General features: G+C 43.6%; 1 protein-coding gene across 1 annotated transcript in view; it reads right to left on the bottom strand.

The window, feature by feature from the left end:
* The window catches only part of LOC103357967 (receptor tyrosine-protein kinase erbB-4), a 300,821-nt gene that overhangs the window by 104,395 nt on the left and 175,402 nt on the right, over positions 1-21,024 (bottom strand). Inside the window, exon 3 of the mRNA XM_008282741.1 lies at positions 10,020-10,206. Coding sequence (XP_008280963.1) covers positions 10,020-10,206 — 187 coding nt within the window. The remainder of the gene's footprint in view (positions 1-10,019; positions 10,207-21,024) is intronic.

The following is a 21,024-nucleotide window of genomic DNA, read 5'->3' on the forward strand; positions in this document are numbered from 1 at the left end:
TCCAAGTGCTGAAAAAGAAAGACAAAGAAACAGACTCTGTCTCTCTACCATAGAACAATAGAGAGAAGTCTTAAGGAACTGTTTTCAGTGGAGCGTAAACAGCCGATCAGTCGTGTGACCATCATCGCCACGTTAGAGCTTCCTCAGAAGAATAGTTTCCATCGCCAATAAAGCTCTTTTTTTAAAGTAAAAGAAAAACCTCATCAAGTGTAAAAGCATTTTTTTGCTAAACTGGGTTAGTTTTTTTCTCGTCTCCATTTTCTAATGTGGTATTTTCAAAACGTGCATAAAACGTGTTGAAGTCACAGCTAGTGTTTACGTGCCTCAACCACCTCTGGGGTTAGCTGAGGTCTGGAGTCTCTGTTAGTTTGGAGGGTCGAGGGCCGGAAAGTTTGGAAGCCCCTGGGATATTTTATTGTATTGATTATTTGGTATTTAACTGTATTAATCACACAGTGTTGCATTTACAGTTGTGCTCAAATGTATTCATCCCCTTCACAATAGACACTCAAATAACTAAAAACTAAAAAAAGTAATAAATAAAAATTTGCTTAATTCTAATTTAGTGAAATAAGATGTTGCTTTTGAATTGTGGTCGAAAAGAATAATTTAAAAAAACAAACAAAACTGTCCCAGACAAATTAGAGCAGTTTGCTGATGAGCAAAATATTACTTTACAGTCTCGTGCTTGTTTTTTTTCTTTTTTTTAATACTTAGTTTATTAGTTTTAGTTGTTATTTGTTATTAATGCTAATAATATTTTTAATACTAATACTAATTATTATTATTATTAGTTATTATTAGTTATTACTATTGTTGTTGTTGTAGTTATTTGTTATTGCCAGTTATTATTGGTAATTTAACCAAATAATAATTGTAGATATTTATGCTTATCAATAGTTATAACGTATTATTATTAAAATTATCAGATATTTGTTATTATTATTAGTTATTATCAGTTATTACTATTGTTGTTGTTGTAGTTATTTGTTATTGCCAGTTATTATTGGTAATTTAACCAAACAAAAATTACTGAAAAAATGACAGTCAAAAAATAACTTGTAGGGTATCAAAGAGTGTTGAAGAAGAAGAAGAAAAAAAAAAAAACAGATTCCCTCTCTCAATGACAAATATCCCCTTCTAAAGCAGCAGCGACCTCCCGTATCCCATCAGAGGCTGCTGGACTCAGTCCTGCATCACATACGTCGGGTTTTCTTTTCTCTCTCACGGAGCAAAGTGGTGTTTACAGCTTGTGCTTCTGATCATTTAAATGGGGGAACACAAGAGTCGGTCACAAGTAATTCTAATCTCCTGAAGAATTAATTCAACTCTAATGAGCTGCTGTGATGAAGTCACGGTTATTTGGTTTGATTAGGTGGAATTTCCAAGAACTGCTGGGTAGGAAATGCTGACTCATTCGGGCTTTCACTCCCAACAGAAGTGTTTAGAGCTCTGGCAGGAGGACTGCTGCTGCTCCAACAAAGGACAAATTAAAAAAGGGTGTCTGACTTTAATTCTCTCTGTGAAATTGTTTCATTCAGCTGCTGGCAGTATTTTATATGTTTAGCGACGATTCTCGCTTTTATTTTCAGGTAGATGTTTGTGACTCTTGTATGAATTTGAATATTCAATAATCCAAAAACAGCGGCTTTAAAACTAATTTTTTTGGCATCATTGGGCAAAAATTCCACAAAAACCCTTCATCATATTGTAATTGAAGGGATCAGAGAGGAAGCTAGACTTCTGTGGCAGGAGAGTTTTGGCAATCACATGAGTTTTCTAAGCTTCAAACACTTCAAGAACGTCATAATATGTTGCCTGTCTTCTGCTTCCTCTGCTGTAACTTCCAACTCCTGGGTCTCATCCAATAATATCTGGATTGGACGACGACATCACAAAATCAGAACTTTTTGGCGATTTCAGAGAGGAAGTAGATGGAGCCCATCCCAGCTGACTTATGACAGGTTACCAGTCGATCACAAGGGAAAACTGCATTAGCGAACTCTGGGTATTTGTTTAGATGCACCTGCACCGGCTCTACTTTACTTCTAACGCTTATTAAAGTTGGTGGAAGGCTGGAAAGGTTTGAGAGTTAGCTGGTGGCACAAGACTTGAGAACTTGGCTGGAGTCTTTAGAACGTCACATTTGTCTCCATGGGGATGCAAGGTGGCTCAGTGGTTAGCACCGTTGCCTCGCAGCAAGAAGGTCGGCGGTTCACGTCCCGGTGAGGACACCCGGGATCTTTCTGCGTGGAGTCTCCATGTTCTCCCCATGCAGCGTGGGTTCTCTCCAGGTTCTCTGGCTTCCTCCCACAAGGTCCAAACACATGTTGAGGCTAACTGGTGATTCTAAATTGTCCGTAGGTGTGAATGTGAGTGTGCTTGGTTGTCTGTCTCTAAGTGTAGCCCTGTGATAGACTGGTGACCTGGGAAATGAGCGGCTTCTTCTGCCTGAGGCTGACCAATGGGAGAAGGGCTCGCTCTGTTGTTGAGAACATGCAAACTCCACACAGAAAGACCCCGGGTTTCCTCACCGGGGACCCGAACCGGCGACCTTCTTGCTGCGAGGCAACGATGCTAACCACCGCTAACCAACACATCAGGTGCAAATTTGCTTCTCTCTACCGTAGTGAAATCACCGACCAGAGTGTGATATTCAAACCATGCAGCTTTGATCGGCCGACCTAACCAGACAGTGAGCGAAAACTGAAAGCGAGCCAGTGAAAACAAACCTTGGGTCTGAGACTAATGGCGCCACATGGGACGTGAATCCTGGTCTCCTTGGTGAGAGTCCGGTCGCTGACTTCTGCCTCCGACTGACCTCCTAATGCGGACTTTTTGTGTGGATTGTTACAAACTGGAAGCCTTTGCTCCCACGTCGGAGGAGAGTTAATACGCTTATTTCAAAGCAGTTTAGTTGGACAGGGATGCAGTTTTGTGGAGACGGGTTGCAGACTGACGAAGCGGAGAAAACCTGCACGATGATGCACATATCAGGACATATTTATTATTTGTTTACCAGCTGGTGCAAAAGCATTAAACTGAGGATCTAATGCATGAGAACTAGGCCACGCTGAGTTCTGTGTACGCTTACATTGAGTGACGACTCATTCCAATCTTGGAAGCTCAAGCTGTCATTGCCGCCGTTTGCATCGGGACAGGTTTTATTCTAGACATTACTGGTAGACTTCCCAGCTATTCCCTAATGACAGAAGATTTTTACACGGGGTTGGGAAGGTGAGCTTTGGAGGGAGGCTCAGGAGAAGGTTTTTTCTTTGGTGATGTTATCCAGGATTATGGTGTGAAAGCCATTATTGCTCACTGGGGGTTCTGTTAGTTGTGTAGGTAGCTCAGTTAGCTGGGGTCAGTTAACACTGACCTACAGAACACAGTGTGTCAGCCAGTGGAAATGAACCCGAACATCAAAGAACGGTGCACAGGGCAGCAGGCACACTGCCCTGAGGGACTATTACCATTCCATTAGAGATCATTTTGCCCTCCTTCCAGACATGCCACAGCCACTAATGGAGACAAACCCGAAGCCTCTAGGGTCTCCTCGTCAAAGGATTTGAACAACAAACACAAACAGCAGCACACCGCTGACAGCACACCGCTGATAAAAACCGAGCGCGAGCGTGGCATTACAATGACTCCCAGGTCTGCAAGTGTGGAGGAAAAAAAAAAGTGGGAACGTGGAGTCAGACATCCCGTCGTGCGTCTGCATGACAACGAACGCCACCTTTTTTTAACGAGACGCCGTGTCACGTCGTCTGATGTCCAGATCAGACGCTCAACAACAACAGACAGCAGATGATTGTGCTTCTTCTAACCCGAGCTGTATTCTCTCTCCAGGTGACGGAGAGGGCTCAGCGGAGATGATTTCCAACCTGGCTTGGCATGAAAGTTCATATCTAAGAAACGTCTGTGCAGATTTATGGGTTGCATTGCATTACATAACACTGGAGTGTTGGTGTGTTGTTTTCAAAAAGGAATGCTGCTGCTTTGGTGTTTCAACACTCCAAAAAAAGGGGGGTAAAGATGAAAGACAAAAAAAAAAAAAGCAAAAACTTTATTTCACAAGCAGACTGAAGGGCTCTCTTGCTTCTGCAGATCCACGACTGCAGCATTTTTCTGGGGTAGCAAAGCAGCGTTTGAAGCTGGGAGATATGTTTTAATCATTTGGCGCCTTAATGATGACAGTGGATTCATTATTAATAGGCCCCATCCCTCCGCTCGCCCTCTTCCCCATAACAGTCCGGAGTGAGAGTGGGTATTAGCATTAGCCGCTTTTGCTCTATTTGATCTTTCTGTAATTACACCACTTTTTGGAGATCACACCACAAGCTTTTATAAGTAAAGAGGCCTTGGAAGCAGAGGGTTTTTATTTTTTTTTTTCCAGATACAAATTCTTTTTATTCGGCCCCAATTCTTTTTCCGATCTGGAAAAATGGCCGAAACATTGATTGTTTTTTCCTCTCGGGGTTTTTGAGTTGAACAGAAGGTGAGAAAAAGTTACACCATCAGCTGTCGTAATGTAGGATTCTCCTTCCTATCTTTGATGTGCTGCTTCTTTATTCTCTCGACTGAGGGGATTTACTGTATAGATTCAACTTTTACAACACATCTGATCCCACATTTAAAAAAAAAAAGAAGCCTGCTAACTCTCCGTCGCTGATAAATACACCTTTTATGGTTCTTATAAATTAAAAAAGCTTTTCAATACCCACATAACTACACGCCTTGACGTTAGAAACAAGCGGACACTGCATCGCTTCCTCCCATCGACACTCAAATCTCCAAGAAAAATCTCCATCTGTTCTGCCGAGCGGAGTGACTGTGAAAAGCTACTTAGAATTCCTGTGACCCAGTAAATCAATAGTCTAAAAAAAAAAAAATGAAGACGCACACGGGGTTAATTGCAATGAAGTCTATTAATCAATTCACCTCGGCACCAATTGCTGTTGGTAATTTGGCCCAAACGTGTTAAAAACGCGCGCAAAAAAAAAACTGCAATTAGCGAGACGGCGGCGGCGGTGGTGAATTATTAGCTTAGCTTTAAATCGGGTGGATGTTTGGGACGCCGCCAGCTCGCGGAGCCTCGGCGGTGTCGCCTTAAGGAAGCAGGTGAGGAAGTGCAGAGAGGTTGGGAAGGGGGGGATGGCAGAAACTGGCGCTTTAGCTTTCTGGGCACGGAGGGAGGAGGGGGGCATTGCTGCCAGATGGGAAGTTGGAGTCGGAGCTCTCTTTGGGGCACGCTGAGCCATTTGGCGTCCATCCAAATGGGCAATTTCACAAGGTAGCAAAATAAATAAATATATAAATGTTAAAAAAAAAAATGCTCACAAACAAAGCAAAAGTTAAGCAAAGAAAGAGCTGGAAACTGGATCTGAAAAACCATTTCTCCAGCTCTGGTGGTAATTATACCCGCTGCTGCTCAGCATGAGGTAATTAGCACTGCAGTGTGTAGCGAGGCATGTTATACAAATGTTCATGTTGATGCATGTGTCATAGGATGTACAGGTGTAAGAAAGGGGGCGCTTGCAAAGAGCATCACGAGGTGAAGCCGAACAAACCAGACAAGGATTATTATATATATATCCGCGCTACTGGGAAGACTGCCCGGCTGTATGCATACTGACTCGGCAGCCAAATTGAATTTCACGCTTTCTGTGGACTCCCACTGTGTACTGAATCCACAGAGGGATAAAGCAGCCGTAAAGCTGTTGTTTAATGTATTGTGTGCAATGACAAATGCTAAATATATTCTCACTTGGCCACATACATCCCCTCTAGTTACGGCGGAAGTGGTGGCGGGCTGCAAAACGACTTCTAATCGTTTCTACATGAATCAAACGCTTCCGCGGTATTGTTGAGAAAAGAGGAATCATCCGCCGGTCGTCTTTAAAAGGGAGATTTTTTTTTTTTTTTCCGAAGAGGAGAGGAGTGGAGGGAATCGAGAGGAGCAGCACTGTTCCATATGCATGGCTGGAGCTGGCTTAATTGCAGCGCCGGGGTGCACTGGGATCAGATAGTATGGACTAAAGTCTAGCGATGTGAGGCACCCATCCTAAGCATGTGGGAGATGTGAGGAGGCTGACAGGCGAAGGGGCCGGCGGTGAAACGGAGGTAAATTCTGCCTCTGAGGCTCGACACCGTCTCCAAAAGTTTCAGGCAAATAAGAGGAAAATTTCGGAGATGTAGATTAGACATTGTGGACATAAATAATGCAAGAATTTCCTCCCTGCACCTGGAAGGGATTAAGAAGATACTACACTTACTTTTTCCGCTATTCACATAAAAATCCTGATCAGTTCACAAAAACACTTGCCACTAACTGTCTCATTCCTCACAAAGCTCACCGACTCATCAACAAACGCCTTCGAGTGCACGTGAACCCACCCGGAATAAAAGTAAGGATGACATTTCCCGTGCACTTTGTGTACGATCTTTTCAATTCAAGGTAGTGTAGGAACAGAAAAGAGCAACATCATGAGTCACGCAGGGATAAGGGTGCACTTAGGCCCCCGCCTTTCGCTGTAATGTTGGTCAGAATGGAAGGCGTCCAACTGCTTTACCAGCTCAGGATGTCAGCACGTCCTTAAAACTCCCGGGAGTCCTTTATCACGGTGTTCAGACTCCATAAAACGCTGCTTATTACACTAAATCTGCCATGTGTTTTAATACGGATGGCTGTTTGATCCGCCGCCATCAATCACGAAAACACCACCGCAATGAATTTCTCCTCTCCAACTCTCTCAACACTCGAATGTTTGTACTTAACTAAGGGTGGTCGAGATACACGAGGTCGGCGTGACGTTGAAATTAATCGGACGCGAATTTGTCTGCGGCAGGAACAAAAGGACAGATGCGGGATAAACTGCAATGCCCACAGGAGAGCAGTAAAAAGTGGGCAGATCGATGCCAAAGAAGAAACCTCGGGCTAAATACAACAAAGGAGGAAACTGCAGAGGTGTCCTGGTGGTTTGGCAGCCACCACGTGGTCAGTCCATACTGGGATTGAGATCTTTCTTTCATGCTGCGGCGGTCTCTTTTATCGAATCAATCCATACAACTAACCCAGATGTCACACATGTAGCCGTGTGTTCAAGGCTCTTCCATTTTCATTTTTATTTAATTCTAACAAGACACCTAGGTGTGAGCAAATTGTCGGGGCTTGGCGGCTTCCTATCCATTTGTCTTTGTTCCTTGGCTGCGCTTTAGAGGACATACGTGCTGGACATGATTTTACCCATTGGCCACGTTAACGTGCTCTCGAAGATTTAGCTCCATTCGTGCTGGAAGAACAATGATTGCTTCCTGTTTTTCTGCCATGGAGGAATCCAAATCCAGATTTCTTCCAAAATCCAACAAGATTAAAGACAGATAAAATGCAGTGTAGAGACTCCAAGAGGCATCGCGTTTCCTCCTTCGGAGTCTTGTCGACAAGCAGTCGACAAACACATTTGGTAAGTTTTTACAACCAGCAAGATGGCGGGATCTCGTCTGACACAAAGTCAAAGAAATGAAATAATGCAGATGCTCTACACAAGTCTTTTCAAACACCCTTTTCTTTACTTACTCGACAGATTTAGATACTTTCCACCATTGCTACTGTGTGTGGATAAACAGGGTTCCCTTTTTCGTAGCAAGGCGGAGGGTAAGGGGCGTGGAGGTCAGGGCGGTGGACGGGCCAGTTGATTCAGGGTTTAGTTGAAAACATCAGCTTTTTAAAACAAGCTTTCTTTGATTCATTGCAGCAAATGTTTTTCTTGCATCTTGCTGCATAACTGCTGCATCGTGACGTCAGTTTTCGGTTGAATGGGAAAGTTTCTGATATTTTAAAAGTACTGGACGAGTTCAAATGTTGACAAATGAAACATGTGGTTTGTACATTGTGCAAAGTTGTCACTGCATACTAGCAGCTGCTAGCACAATGCATGAGCAGCTGAAGACAAAATATATACGATCTACAGCGCCCTCCTGTTTAAGATGTGTTCTTTAGCTTCTAGTAAATTCAGTTTTTTTCTAAATAATTTTGGACCACAATGAAAAAAAAGACTAAAATTCAACCTTTAATTCAAGTGTATTTATTAAGTGTGAAAAAAATCCCACATTAAAAAATAATTCTTTTGATTTCTCTTGATGTTCATACTTTGTGCAACCCCCCTTTTGCCAACAAGTCATTTGAGTTGAGTTGAAGGTTAAATTTTTCTACAATTTTCAGTCTGAGAGGATGCTTCTGCAATAAAAATTGAATTTATTTTAAGGCTTTTAACACATCTTAACCAGGGGTGCCAATAATTTTGGAGGGCGCTGTACTCCAAAAAACAAAACCATTGTAAGGGTAGTCCTGATACACGCCCTACGTTAAAACTTCACAGCCTGGTACTTGTTCTGGCCTCTATAGCTAATTTCCCAGATCGTCACAACTGTATGTTGGTGAATATTAATATAAATTACTGGTTTATAGTGTATTGATTCATAAACTAATGCTTAATTAAGAGCATATCTGCTTTGAGTGACGTGGGTGCAATCACAGGACAGGCTCACCTCTCTAATGTTTCCCCTCTTTGCTCATTTTTGGAATAGTCGGAAGCTACGAGGAGTCATTGACAATTAACACCAAGCTTAAAACCTGCTCTTCATTAAATCCGATTGGGGTAATTGTGTATGGTTTTATTAAAAGGCTATAGTTGGGACATGCACCATTAAGTGTTTGAAAATAATTTGAGGAAAATTAATCATTTCTATTGAACAAATAGCTGGGAAAGAACAGACGACTGGTTATAAAAACAGCATTTACTGGTGTTTCTATTCTACACTGAGCCACTTCCTGTCACTTCCTCACACCGCCTTGGATTTCATCTTCATTTCTCTGGAACACTTTGTTCTCATCCCTAACCTTTTATCCCATTTTATATCTCCTGTCTGTTTACCATCTTCCAGACAGTACACCGTCAAGAAATGCTGTAAAAGAAAAAAACGAGTGACCCTCAGACCAGGCTTCACTGCTTCTCCTCAGATTGTACGTGACAGTTGTCCATCAGCCAATGCCTCCCCGGCAGCATCTTGTGTTTTCTGTCTCGCAGCGATGCTAATGCAGGCGCCACGACAGATGATAAAGGCAACACCTGACCCCCATGACGCGCTGGAAAAAAGCGAACCTTTTAGCAGGCCGACTGCCATCGCAGATTAATCTGCGAGCGCCGCACGCATGCTTAACGCACATAATGAGGAAATTGGCTATTTTGAGAGAGAGCGAGCAGTGAGAGGAGACGGGATTCAGCAGGAAGACGGCAAAGCAGAGGGTTTTAAACACTACACAGCATTCCTTTCTATTGTTCTGACTCGAGTTGGAAGGTCACCCCACCGCTGGACGACGCGAAAAATGGCAAAGATTAACCGATGCCGAGGTCAAGACTCGAGAACCTCCTGCCAAAGCTACCTTTCACGAATCACTTATGCCTTCTTCCATGACCAAACAAAAAAGAGCAGCTGTTGCATAAAACATAACCACTTCCAGGAAAGAAGCCTATTTTTTTTTTTTTTTAGCTCGTAAACAAAAAATGTAATTAACAGGACTTTTCACAGACATTTGATCCCTCCGTGTAGCAACGCAGAAGATTAATTTGCCGGAGTAGCAGATACGTGGCTTCAAAAGTTGACTTCCAATTTTGTGACTTAATTAAAAAGGGCCCATTAAATCTGTACATGTGGGCGTAAAAACAAGTCAAATACAGGCGTTTATAGCGCTGAAAATGGCAACATGTTTCATACGGCGCTGGGAAACGTAGGCCCAACACACAAAAAGACGCCGTGATTCATTGTGCGAGGGAGTCTAAATGGCTAAATCTTGAATTTTTCCACCGATGATTTATTATAATTGCCGCAATGGATGTGATGTGGTGGCGTTTTGAAGCATCGAAAAGGCGTTTTTAAGGTTCTCGGAGAGGAAGCGGAACAAAGAGTTTCGATGGCGTATTGAACACGCCGATCACTGGCGGCGGCGTCGCTCTGACCTGTGAGGTTGCGTAAGCCCAGCTGCCGCAGGCCGAAGTACCCGTCTCGCCTGTAGTTGAGGAAGATGGCCAGGGCGTACCGGCCCTCGTACAGCTTGGTGCCCCGGATGATGCGGAGGTTCTCCAGCGGCAGGTGGTCGAACTGGTTCAGCGCCACCAACACGTAGCCGGTCACCTCTCTGATGGACTGTAAACAGACAAGTGATGGAGACACGGTTAATATGCATCATTTCTTCAAACACAAAAAATGTGATCGAGAAGTCATGTTTGGCAAATGAAACCACTCTGGAAGTTCAATTAAATTCTAATCTGTCCTCAAGATTTACCCAGCATCTATACCTGCTGTACAACGAATCAATCAGAGCATTCAAGTATCAATACAGCAACACAAAACATAACTTTTTCATGCAAAAGAACACAGATATTAGCAGTTAAATCTATATGTGACATCAGTTGATTATTAACACAAAAGCATCAGAGTATAAGCTTCGTGTTGATGAAGTAGCTGCTGCAGATGGAGCTACTTTGAACTACTTTATATACAGCATCCTATACGGGGAGAGCAGATAAAACGGTGGGCCCGTCGGATGATTAATGAGAGAGGAAAAAAAGGAAAAGAAAAAGTTATGATCCAAAAGGCTGTTTGTGGACTTTTTCCTCTAATCTTTAGGTTTTGGTGAGATAACGGATCATAGGAACGTTCACTGAAACGGAAGAAGTTTAGAGAAAAAAATTAAATAAAAAATTCATTATTTGGTGGAAATGTGACCCCAGGAAGGTCTAACTATATGTTGTGTTTGAAAAAGTTTGGTATATTACGCATTTGAAGCAATCTTAAATGAACTAAAGCTGTTAAATAAAGGTAGAGGAGGAGATAGTTTAACATAAGATGGAAACACTGAAGTAAAGTACATGTGCAAAAGCACTTAAGGAAATGTACTCCTTTTACGTAGCAAGGTGGAGGTCGGGGTGGTGGATGGGCCAGTTGCTTCCATTGCAAAACCACAACAACACCATCATAGTTCATTTGCTGACCATAGCTGCAGATAAATCTAAATTATTTTGAGGCATTGCCCAATATGGACAAGGATTTAGCATAAAATGAAAATGCTCAAGTACTTTTAAAACTGTGCTAAAGTACTTAAAGAAGAAGTGTACTTAGGTACGTTCCACCACTGCTACTGTAAGTGGAAAACAGGGTTCCTTTTACGTTGCAAGGTGGAGAGCAAGGGCGTGGAGGTTGGGGTGGTGGATGCTTCCGCTGCCAAACCATAACAACACCTTCAACATAATGTGTTTGCTAACCATAGCTGCAGATAAATCCAATTTATTCTACGGCATCGCCCAATAAAGACAAGGATTTAGCATAAAATGGAAACGCTCAAGTAAACTGTGCTAAAGTACTTGAAGAAGTTGCTTTCCACCACTGCTATTGTGTGGAAAACAGGGTTTCTTTTACGTAGAAACGTAGAACATAAGGGCGTGGAGGTCGGGGTGGTGGACGGGTCAGTTGCTTCCATTGCCAAACCATAACAACACCATCATAGTTCATTTGCTTACCATAGTTGCAGAGAAACCAAACTGATTTTGAGGTATTTCCCAATATGGACAAGAATTTAGCATAAAATGAAAAGCCTCAAGTAAAGTACCTTTAAAACTGTGCTAAAGTACTTGAAGAAGCGTACTCAGTTACTTCACACCACTGCTACTATGGGTGGAAAACAGGGTTCTTTTTACGTAGCAATGTAGAGCATAAGGGCGTGGAGGTTGGGGTGGTGGACGGGTCAGTTGCTTCCGTTGCCAAACCATAACAACACCACCATAATAAATTTGCTAACCCTAGTTGCAGCAAAATCAAATTAATCATGGACAAGGATAGGCAACTATTTCAGTTCGCCAACTCGAACATAAAACCTAAAATTACTGTTGTATTGTCGGAGTTGTGAACACACCATTCACCTCCTTGAATTTCACCTCTTCGTCTCCTCTTCCTCCATTTCAAAGCCACTTTAGCTACATCTGCCTCGCGGAACACAGGCCGTAATGCATTCCTCTCATTTTCTGTGCACGGAGCGCGCTATTTGCATTTTGAAATGTCAACCTCATGAAAAATTTGGACCTACAGTCCAAAATGATTAAAATGTCAGCGCAGTAGCAGACTGATTACACTTCTCCTCTGATTAGAGTCCCCCAGCTCTTCTTTAAGGGCTCCGGATCCGTGATCCCGCCATATGACATTTATAGACCCGATAATCAATGACGCCTTTTAAAAGCAATATTTTTGAAATTTAAATAAAGCGAGTTTTTAATTGTTGTTGATTGACTTCATTTCGGTTTTTATCATTTCTGTGAAAGGGATCATATGGCAACGCTCAAGGCGTAATTAAACAATAAAAAAAAGGAGAATAAATTGGCTGTGGTCCAGGGTCTGGGCTGAATGCCCGAGCGAGACGCGCATAATACTACGAGAGCGCCGCCGTGTCGAGTGCCTTGCTGAAGAGCGTGGAAAAACCTCACCTACCTGCCTCTTTGTGCATCAATTGACCTTCTCAAAAGTCACTAAAAATCAGGCTGATTACCTCCGCGTTACGCACTTGATGAGGCAAATTAATTCAACTGTAAAGTCGGGCTGAACGACGAGGCCGCGGCAAAGCGTTTTGTGTTTTTGAATATTTCCATTTAAATTCCCCGGAGAGATGTTTGTCCTCAACCCGGGGTCATCGCTAAACAAATTAAGGCAAAAAAAAAAAAAAAACTTGGGGCTAAAAGTCAACAGCACCTAGCACTCTTGTATAACAGACGGCAGCTCTACAGAATAAAAAGGAAAGTTAGATTATTATATTTCAGCTGACAGGTCGATCAATCAAACTGCCAGTCAATCGCATCTTCATATAAGGCCCCCATTACTAGATGCTCAGATTTAGCTTGATGTGTGTGTTGGTGTGTGTGTGCCTAAAACTTCCCTCTCTGTTCTCATGCATCATTCATCCGAGCAACTCAAACACAAGCCTCGCGCATACACACACACACACACGGATACTCGCAAACACACATACAACAGCTGTTAAATGCTGCGCTAACACATTTTACAGACCACCGCTGACAAGCCTAATTAGAACAGTGCTTTTAAGAGCGGCTGCCTTTTTCTTTTGTGTGAATGATTCCCTCTTGTTCGGCTCAGTTAAGGCAATTTTTCTTTGTCAACACCCACTTTTTTTTTTTTTTCATCTGTGGGCATCACCAACACAAACCAACTTCTAGAGAGATTTACATCCTCTCTTCCTTTAGGCCTGGGCAGGAACATAATACCTTAATGTACCATCCATCCATCCATCCATCCATCCATTAGCTATCCCCAATTTATCTTGTAGAGGATTGCAGGGGGATGGGCAGATTGCTATTTCACTAAAAGACTCAACAGATGATCACTCATATTTACACCTAGAGCCCATTTTTCTGCTTACAATCTGTACAGAAGGTCTTGAATTTGTACCTCCAACAGTTCATCCTTCATCCTTTCTACCGCTCTCCCTGTTTAGTCCATGCAGGTTTCCCAAGGTGTCCACCGCCGCCTCGGCCAGCATGAACCAGTAGTTACCCCGACGAGACGGGCTTTGACGTCGAACAACACCTACGCGGCGCACTCCTACTAGCTTGGAACCTTAACCTTACCATTGCAGCAGCTTATCTCCCATTTAGCTTTTTGATTCATCCACAAGGAGTGCAGCACCAACGCTGTGATCCCTCACTGGCTTCCCATCCGTCTACCTAATAGAGCCGGTGTATTTATTCAAACTGGTTGGTGAACTAAATGTAAAGGCATGTAAAAGCCTCTTTCTCTGTTGATTCTCAAGAGCAGTCGTCAACCCAAGACTTGCCGAAAACCCTCCAGGATCATCGCAAACATCTGAATATTCAGCGACAGAGCATAAAGAGGTTCTCAAAGCAACGGGCGAGACATCCTAATGACCAGAGACAGGTCAGTAATGATGCGGATGATTGGTTGGGAGGGAGGGAGGAAATGAGTAATGCGAGGTTTGATTGGCTGCTGACCCCGTGGGGGAGGTGGGGGGACATTAGTGGAGACTGACAGCCAGGACGCAGCGTGCACGGCGCCTCCTGCATTTCAGGATAATAGCAGGTAACCAAGATTAGCTTCCCCATATTGAGTGCTAAAGCAAACACACCGCGCACCTGCCAAGTTGGCCTATTGTAACGCCAGCACAATGGGAAGGAAACAGACAGTGGTGGTGCTTATTAGCAAGATTACAATGTGTCAATCACCTGAAGAGAGAAAGAACAACATAATAAAAGAGCAGTAGAATCCATTTCAGCAGAGGCTTTGATTAGCATACTTATTGCAGAACGGATTTCTATTGTGAGGTACTCCACTGCCTGTCAAAAACCCCTCAGTGAAATCATATTCTGTCACTTCTTTTTATTATTTTTTTTTTGGTGTTTGTTAGAGAGTTAGCAAGTTGTGCAACTCTGGTGCAACTTGTGACTCAGCCTTTCTTCTCCGAGGGTTTTTTTTTGTTGACGCGGCCCCTTCGGTTGGAGCGTTTCATCACTCCGACCCCGCCGCGACCCCGTGTTCGCCGCTTGGGGGGGGCGTCGGGGTGATTTGCGAGCTCACCCCTGCTATCATTAACTCCGCCGTAGCCCCCCTCAGGTGCCTGCCAGAGGGTGGCGGTTGCGACTGGGGAGGCTGCTCCGCAACCCGACCCAGCTGTAGGCATGCACTCGGCTGCTGGCAGGCTCCACAGTGCTTCCACTGTGCCCCCTTCTCCCTGCCAGCCTCCGGGACCCACAGGCGAAAAAAAAACCCAAAGAAAAACTGTTTCCCTGTTGCTTGGCAACCACAGGAAAGCCTTCCAGCGGGAGCGAGGGAGAGAGGCGGCAGAAGAAAGAGGAAAAAAAAAAACTGACTTAGAAAGGATTTTTTTGTTGTAATTTACCTAATTAAATTAAAGGATTACTCTGCCCTTTCTCAGTAATTTTCCTTCGCTTTGGCGCTATTTAATTTCCTCCCCGTTGCCATAAATAGTGTTTTTTTTCTTTTTCTGAAAGCTTTCTCGATCAATATTTATCTGCATTCCTCAGCGCTGGAGGAGGGAGGGATGGAGGGATGGAGGGGAGACGAGGAGGAGGAGGAGGGAGGAGGTCCGGAGGGAAGTAAACACAAGCACCTGCATTTCCCCTCCTGCCGCATCAACCGCGCTCTGTTTCAGAAAACACAAACACGAGAAGCTGAAGAGATGCTACTCGGAGAAGCTGCCCACCGCTGCCTCGTGGGCGATGTGCTCAGATTTAACAAGGTGGACAGCGGGCGATGTGGTTTTTCTTCTTCTTCTTCCCCCCCTCTTGTTCTTTCCCATAAAAAATATACTCTTAACAAGATGAGTGGGAGGGATAATTTGGAGCAACAAGGTGCACGGACCCTCGCCGATACCTCCTCCGATTGAAGTGGCTCAAAAAAAAAAAGGGGGGGGGAAAAAGAAGCGCAACAATCCTTTCCGGGTCATTATTTTAGCGTTCAATCTGGATGCACATACAGGCCACATATGTGTCAATAGCGCCCACCTACGCACAACATCGCCTCGAGGCGCAGACAGTGGACACAGGTCAACTACCCACGATGCATTGCAAAGTTTAACGTTTCCCCTAGCGCTTCTCTCCATCAATCGCACGCAATTAGCAGCCTGCTACTCGGTCCTGTGCACCTCCCAGCCGGCTCGTTTCTTCTTTTGGTTTACCTCTGGGTGAAAAAAAAAAAAAAAGAAGAAGCGAATTTCACATAAATTGCTCTTTGTGTCTCCGGGATACACCGAGGCCGAGGCGGGCGAACCCAAAGTGCTTTATATACTCCACACAACATAATCATGATAGAAGGCGCCCGTGCTGTCTTGGTAACAGAAACGGCTTGATATGAGGCTCCTGTAACCCCTCCAGATATGTGGAAATCGTCTCTTATAGACACAGATGCAGGAGGATTTGGCTTGATTAAAATAAGCCAACATTTTTTGTTTTGGTGCAATTTTATCATTTAATGAATCAAGACTTGCTGGCCGACGCTGTTTCACGTCATAACTCAGTCGGTAAAAGAGAGCAGAGGTGAATGCTAAACATGGGAAACAAGTCCCGCCTTGTTTCAGGAATCTCCAAATACGACTTAACGGACGCTCGCTGAAGCTAAATACACGATGTTTTAGGGCTAATCGCCTGTGTGTCTCGTGTAATTTATTCATCCAACTTACTTTGCGAGGAAACCTTGCCAACACCGCCGATAGATATGCATACAAATTCCTCCAGAATGAGTCTTCCCAAGGATCGCCTTTGGGCTTCTTCCAAGATTTCTTTCCTTTTTTTATTATTTTTTTTTGCATTGGTGAATTTTACTGGAAAAACGAAAAGACTTTAGGCGGCACAAACTGTATTTATTGAATATTTACATTGTGTTTCATGAGAACAAGTCGAGATTTCGAGCCGTTCTCCTTGGAGAGCGTTCAAAAAGATCAATACGAGAATTCAGACAAGAAAAAAATGATATTTGAGGCCATGAAACTTGATTTACAAGTGCCATATGTCAGAAAAAATTCAAAATTGATGTGCAAAATTAAGGAAAATGTAAATTGCTGATATATATCGGTGTTTTTCTGGGCATTGAATCAACCTGTGGGGCTTTTAATTGGGATTTCTGACCATTTTATCACCAAAATGTTCATTATTCTTGCATAAATTAATGAATAAACGATTGTTAACTTTTTAACCCATTACCCTTAAAGCTACAAAACACACACGCGAGTAAAAAATAGAGAAAGAAAAGAATGAAAGGATGAAAATAGTGACCTTCACAACACAGATGACATGTTAGTGCACGAACTGGTAGGAAAATACAGCGGGGTACAGATGGAAAGACAGAAAGAATAATAATACACATCTGTTTATTTTATACACTTAAAAAAAGAAGCAACCTTTAACTGCCTCTCTGTTTACCGCGCGGCTGCTTCGTCCGCGATAATCTCTGGAAATGGTCGCCGGCCTCGTCGGGCGTAAATGGCGGCGGAACAGAAAGAGGTTTTGACATTCAAGTGGTAATTCAGGATGCTGATTTCTAGCTATTAGGTAGGTGTGGCGATCTGACTCATGCCATCTGTTCACCTCTGCAATGCAACTATCCAGCAATGCAAAAACACTCGAGGAAAAGCCCTGCAAGGAAAATGGAGCAAAGGTATAAAAGTGAAACGCCTGTGACTGATTTATTAGTTATATGTTATTAGATTGGTGGAGGTGGTTTAGAAACAGCAGTCCAACAAAGTTTTGATACACAAATCTTTTCTCTAATCTTGGATTCTTTTCTTTTTTTTTCTGGCGGATCATTTGAATATTTATTGAAATGAACTCGAGTGAGAAGGTTAGAGAGGAAAAATTGAAATGCGACCCTGACTACACGCTGGTTTTTCCAAGACAACGGGAGCAAAAAGATCGAAAATGAAAATTTAAATTATCTGTTGTGCGAATACTTGATCTGAAAAGTAACTAAAGAGAGTACAACATCCCATCTGATGTGTGATAGAGCGGGAGTATAATGGATATAATTGAGAGAAAGCACCTCAAAAGTGTCCTTAAGTAGAAACCTTGTGCTTCATTTTTGGACACCTTTTCAAAATAAAAGCACCAAATGAGACAGTTCAAACCTCCACGCTAAGGAGCACTGAAGCTCTTCTGGTGGCCGAAAAGCTTCTAATCTAATTTAATCCCGTCGAAACCTAAATAACGTGGAGTTTGCTTTGATTCTATCCACGAAGAGGGGGGGTCTTCTTTTCATCATGGGGTTAATTCTCTCTCTTATTTATTTATTTCGTTCAGATTCAATCTCCCCTTGTCTTTCCGGTGTCGTTTTCATCAGGCTAAGCCGATTTGGATAGACTCTTAAAACAAACATCAGCGGGGCGAAGCAGCTGGATCTCTTACAAAAAAAAAAAAAGAAGCAAAAACGAAAAAAACACGGATTTGCCGTCTCAAAATAATGAGATATTCGTGGCGCTCATGAGAAAACAATGTTTGATACCTCGAGATAACGGCGTAATTCAGCCGTTATCTCGGGGTAGCGAGCAAAAAAAAAAAAAAACTCGCAATTTGCCGTCTCGAGATAATGAGATAGTCGGATCACGTGAGAGCGCTTTGATAAGATAATGAAACAATTAGGTTGTAATCTTCACCCGAACAGGCCGGAAAACAGTAGGAGTCTGCACGGAACATGCAAATGTTAGAAAAGTTGGCACCGTCGAAGAAGAAGAAGTTTTGGTTTCGGAGGTGCAGTTTGGTGAAGCATTCGCAGGCTGCCGGTGATAAGGGTGGAAAGGAAGCGGAGCACAGAGGAGATATATTTTAAAGCATAATTAATAGTGCACCTGTTCCTGTCATCTGGATGAGTGAGAGTGTAAATGAGGTAGAAGGAGCGATAGGAAGAGGAAGGATTCGGTGAAGGAAGAGGGGGGGAAGGAGAGGAAAAAATGCATCACGCTGGGGAGAAAAAAAAGTATAATGACACCATTATAAAATACAAGAGATGGGACACATATTATGGTGATTATGGCTCATTTCCATACATATAGAGCACTCCGCCAGTGAGTCAAGGAGAGTGCAGCGGCGCATGTCAGCAGCAAGACTGCCGACTCTCAACGGTTTGATCCGACCGGAGCGCCGGCGCAATCTGACTCCTCCACCAGGCGGCAAAGTCAATGGGCGGGCAGGGACCTGTTTACCAATTCGCTTCAATAAGCTCCGTAAGAGAAGTATGCACTCCTTCACCTCGTGCGACTGTTTTGCTGCTAAGTATGCTGAGAGCACTCGGGTGTGACATTCAAGATTTTTGAGAAATCCTGTTGGAAAGAAGAAGAAAAAAAAAAAGGCCTTTGAGAGGAGGGCCATTGACTTTGAAATAAATGAAAATCCAGCTGCATGAAATGTCACTGTGAGTCATTCAGGACAGGTATGTGTGAGCAGAGTTTGGGAGAAGGACTCAACAAGGAGCATCTCAAGTTTTGCTGATGGTACCCGAGAGGAGCGATCAACAGGCTGGAAAAGTGTGCAGGTGGAGGAGGGCGGAGCTTTTTTCTTCTCTCACTTCAGACAAGAAAGCACATCAAACATGGAGCGTTTTGAACCCACACATTCATGGCGCAGAGCAATCCCCCCTCTCTTTAAGGTATTTTAGCTTCTCCGCCGGCGCATTAGGGAAAAAGGGGGAAAGTCAATTTCTTCCTCAGCTCAATCAAAAGACTTTAATTGGATGAGCTTTCCTGACTCTCACACAATGTCCTGAATCACACCACAACTGTGATCAAACAGCGGCAAGAAAATCAGGAGGAGACCCAGTTAGGATCGAGGGAAAAAAGATTGAGCAAACTATGATTTCAGTTCTTTAACCACTCTGGAGTCGGCTCATCTTGGAGTATTTTCATTAGTCTTTATATAGACAGAGAGAGAACGCCGGTGGAGGAGAGGGGAAATTCATTTTCTAAGTGTAATTTCCTCAAGTAATTAAAAGCGTACACTCGGAAAATATTGATTTATAAATACAACGAAGGAAACACGTGTTAAACAGTTTTTTTTTTTTCCCAACGCTGGATCACATTTACTCAAGGTGCCAGCGGAGAGGCGAGTTAGATACCCACATGGACGCGATTCAGTTTCTGCCAGCGAGTGTTGACAATGACTTTGGAATGACACAGTGCTGTGTTGGTGTGTGTGTGTGTGTGTGTGTGTGTGTTGATATCTAGGGGGGTGCCTCCAGCAGCTGCTGTGCTACTGGCTCTCGGCGCTGATATTTATTGTCTCAGACAGCCCGACAATCTCATATAGGCCCGCTTCATGAGCGGCGTCCATGAGGCGTCTGTGTTGTCAAGACGCATTTACAGTAAAGACCCCTGACTCTGAAATTAAAACCACCAAAGGGGGAGGCTCGCAGCGGCATTAGCAGGCGAAGCTAAAACAGTGACAGTGCACTACAGTATCTGATCCTTAAGCCGCAGTGAAAACACTAATACATAACTCATGAGGTGAGGCTGTTGTAGAAACCCAGCAACAGTCGCGCGGCGTATCGCATTATGCTGTAGCCTTTGGGGACCCTACATAATGCAGTTATGTGACAAAGCTAGTGCACGTCAGCCACGGGCTGGCTTCAGCTCGCTTGACAGTGACCATGGAGAGGGAAAAAAGTGAGAAGCATGTTATCTCCTATAGCTCCTCTATCTCATATTTAAACCCCCTCATCATTCACGGTCATCTCAGATTAGGATGGAGTTTTTGAGAGGGGCCCCCACGAGGGGAGGAGCCACGAGTCCAGGAGAGAAGGGATGGACCGAGTGGCCTCCGAGGCCCAATGTCAGCTCGCTCCTCTGGTGAAGAAAAGGTGCTTAATGGCCCTTCCGAGTGATTGATGATTGGGCCCGGCGCAGAGGTAGGATGCAGCCATAGGTAGACAATGCCAGGCTCGGGCTCGGATAATCAATTCATGTCAATGGGAAAGAAGACGGAACGCAGGAATTCCCAGCGTGGAAGGAGGTGAATGTATGGAAACAAAATAGCAGTTACAGTTAATGATTGTGTTAGGAGTAGGCCGGCGAGGACATAAATCACGCTTCCTCTCGCACCGGGCGCCGTGAGCTCCACAAGCCGTACGTTTGATATTTTCTCGCACTATTTCCTCTTTTGTTCTATTTTGACTGTTGCTCTGCAAATGTAGTGCAGGGCAGAATGATAATACAAGTTTAAAGCTGCCATATGCAAGATGTTGAACAGTAATAGAGCAAGTATCTGCCATGTAAGGATGTAGTGGAGGAATGGTGTGTTGTAATGCTAGCTTCTGTGTTCTATGGTTTGGCAGTCAGTCTGGCATGTTAGTGCCTTTAAACTGTATGTAAAGCTGAAACTGTTGGCCCTCTCCGCATTCATTAACCAACAAAGTCATTTCCTAAACGACGAAAAACTGAGCTCAGTG

Source organism: Stegastes partitus, unplaced genomic scaffold (assembly GCF_000690725.1).
Source record: "Stegastes partitus isolate 25-593 unplaced genomic scaffold, Stegastes_partitus-1.0.2 Scaffold284, whole genome shotgun sequence".
Classification (NCBI taxonomy): domain Eukaryota; kingdom Metazoa; phylum Chordata; class Actinopteri; family Pomacentridae; genus Stegastes; species Stegastes partitus.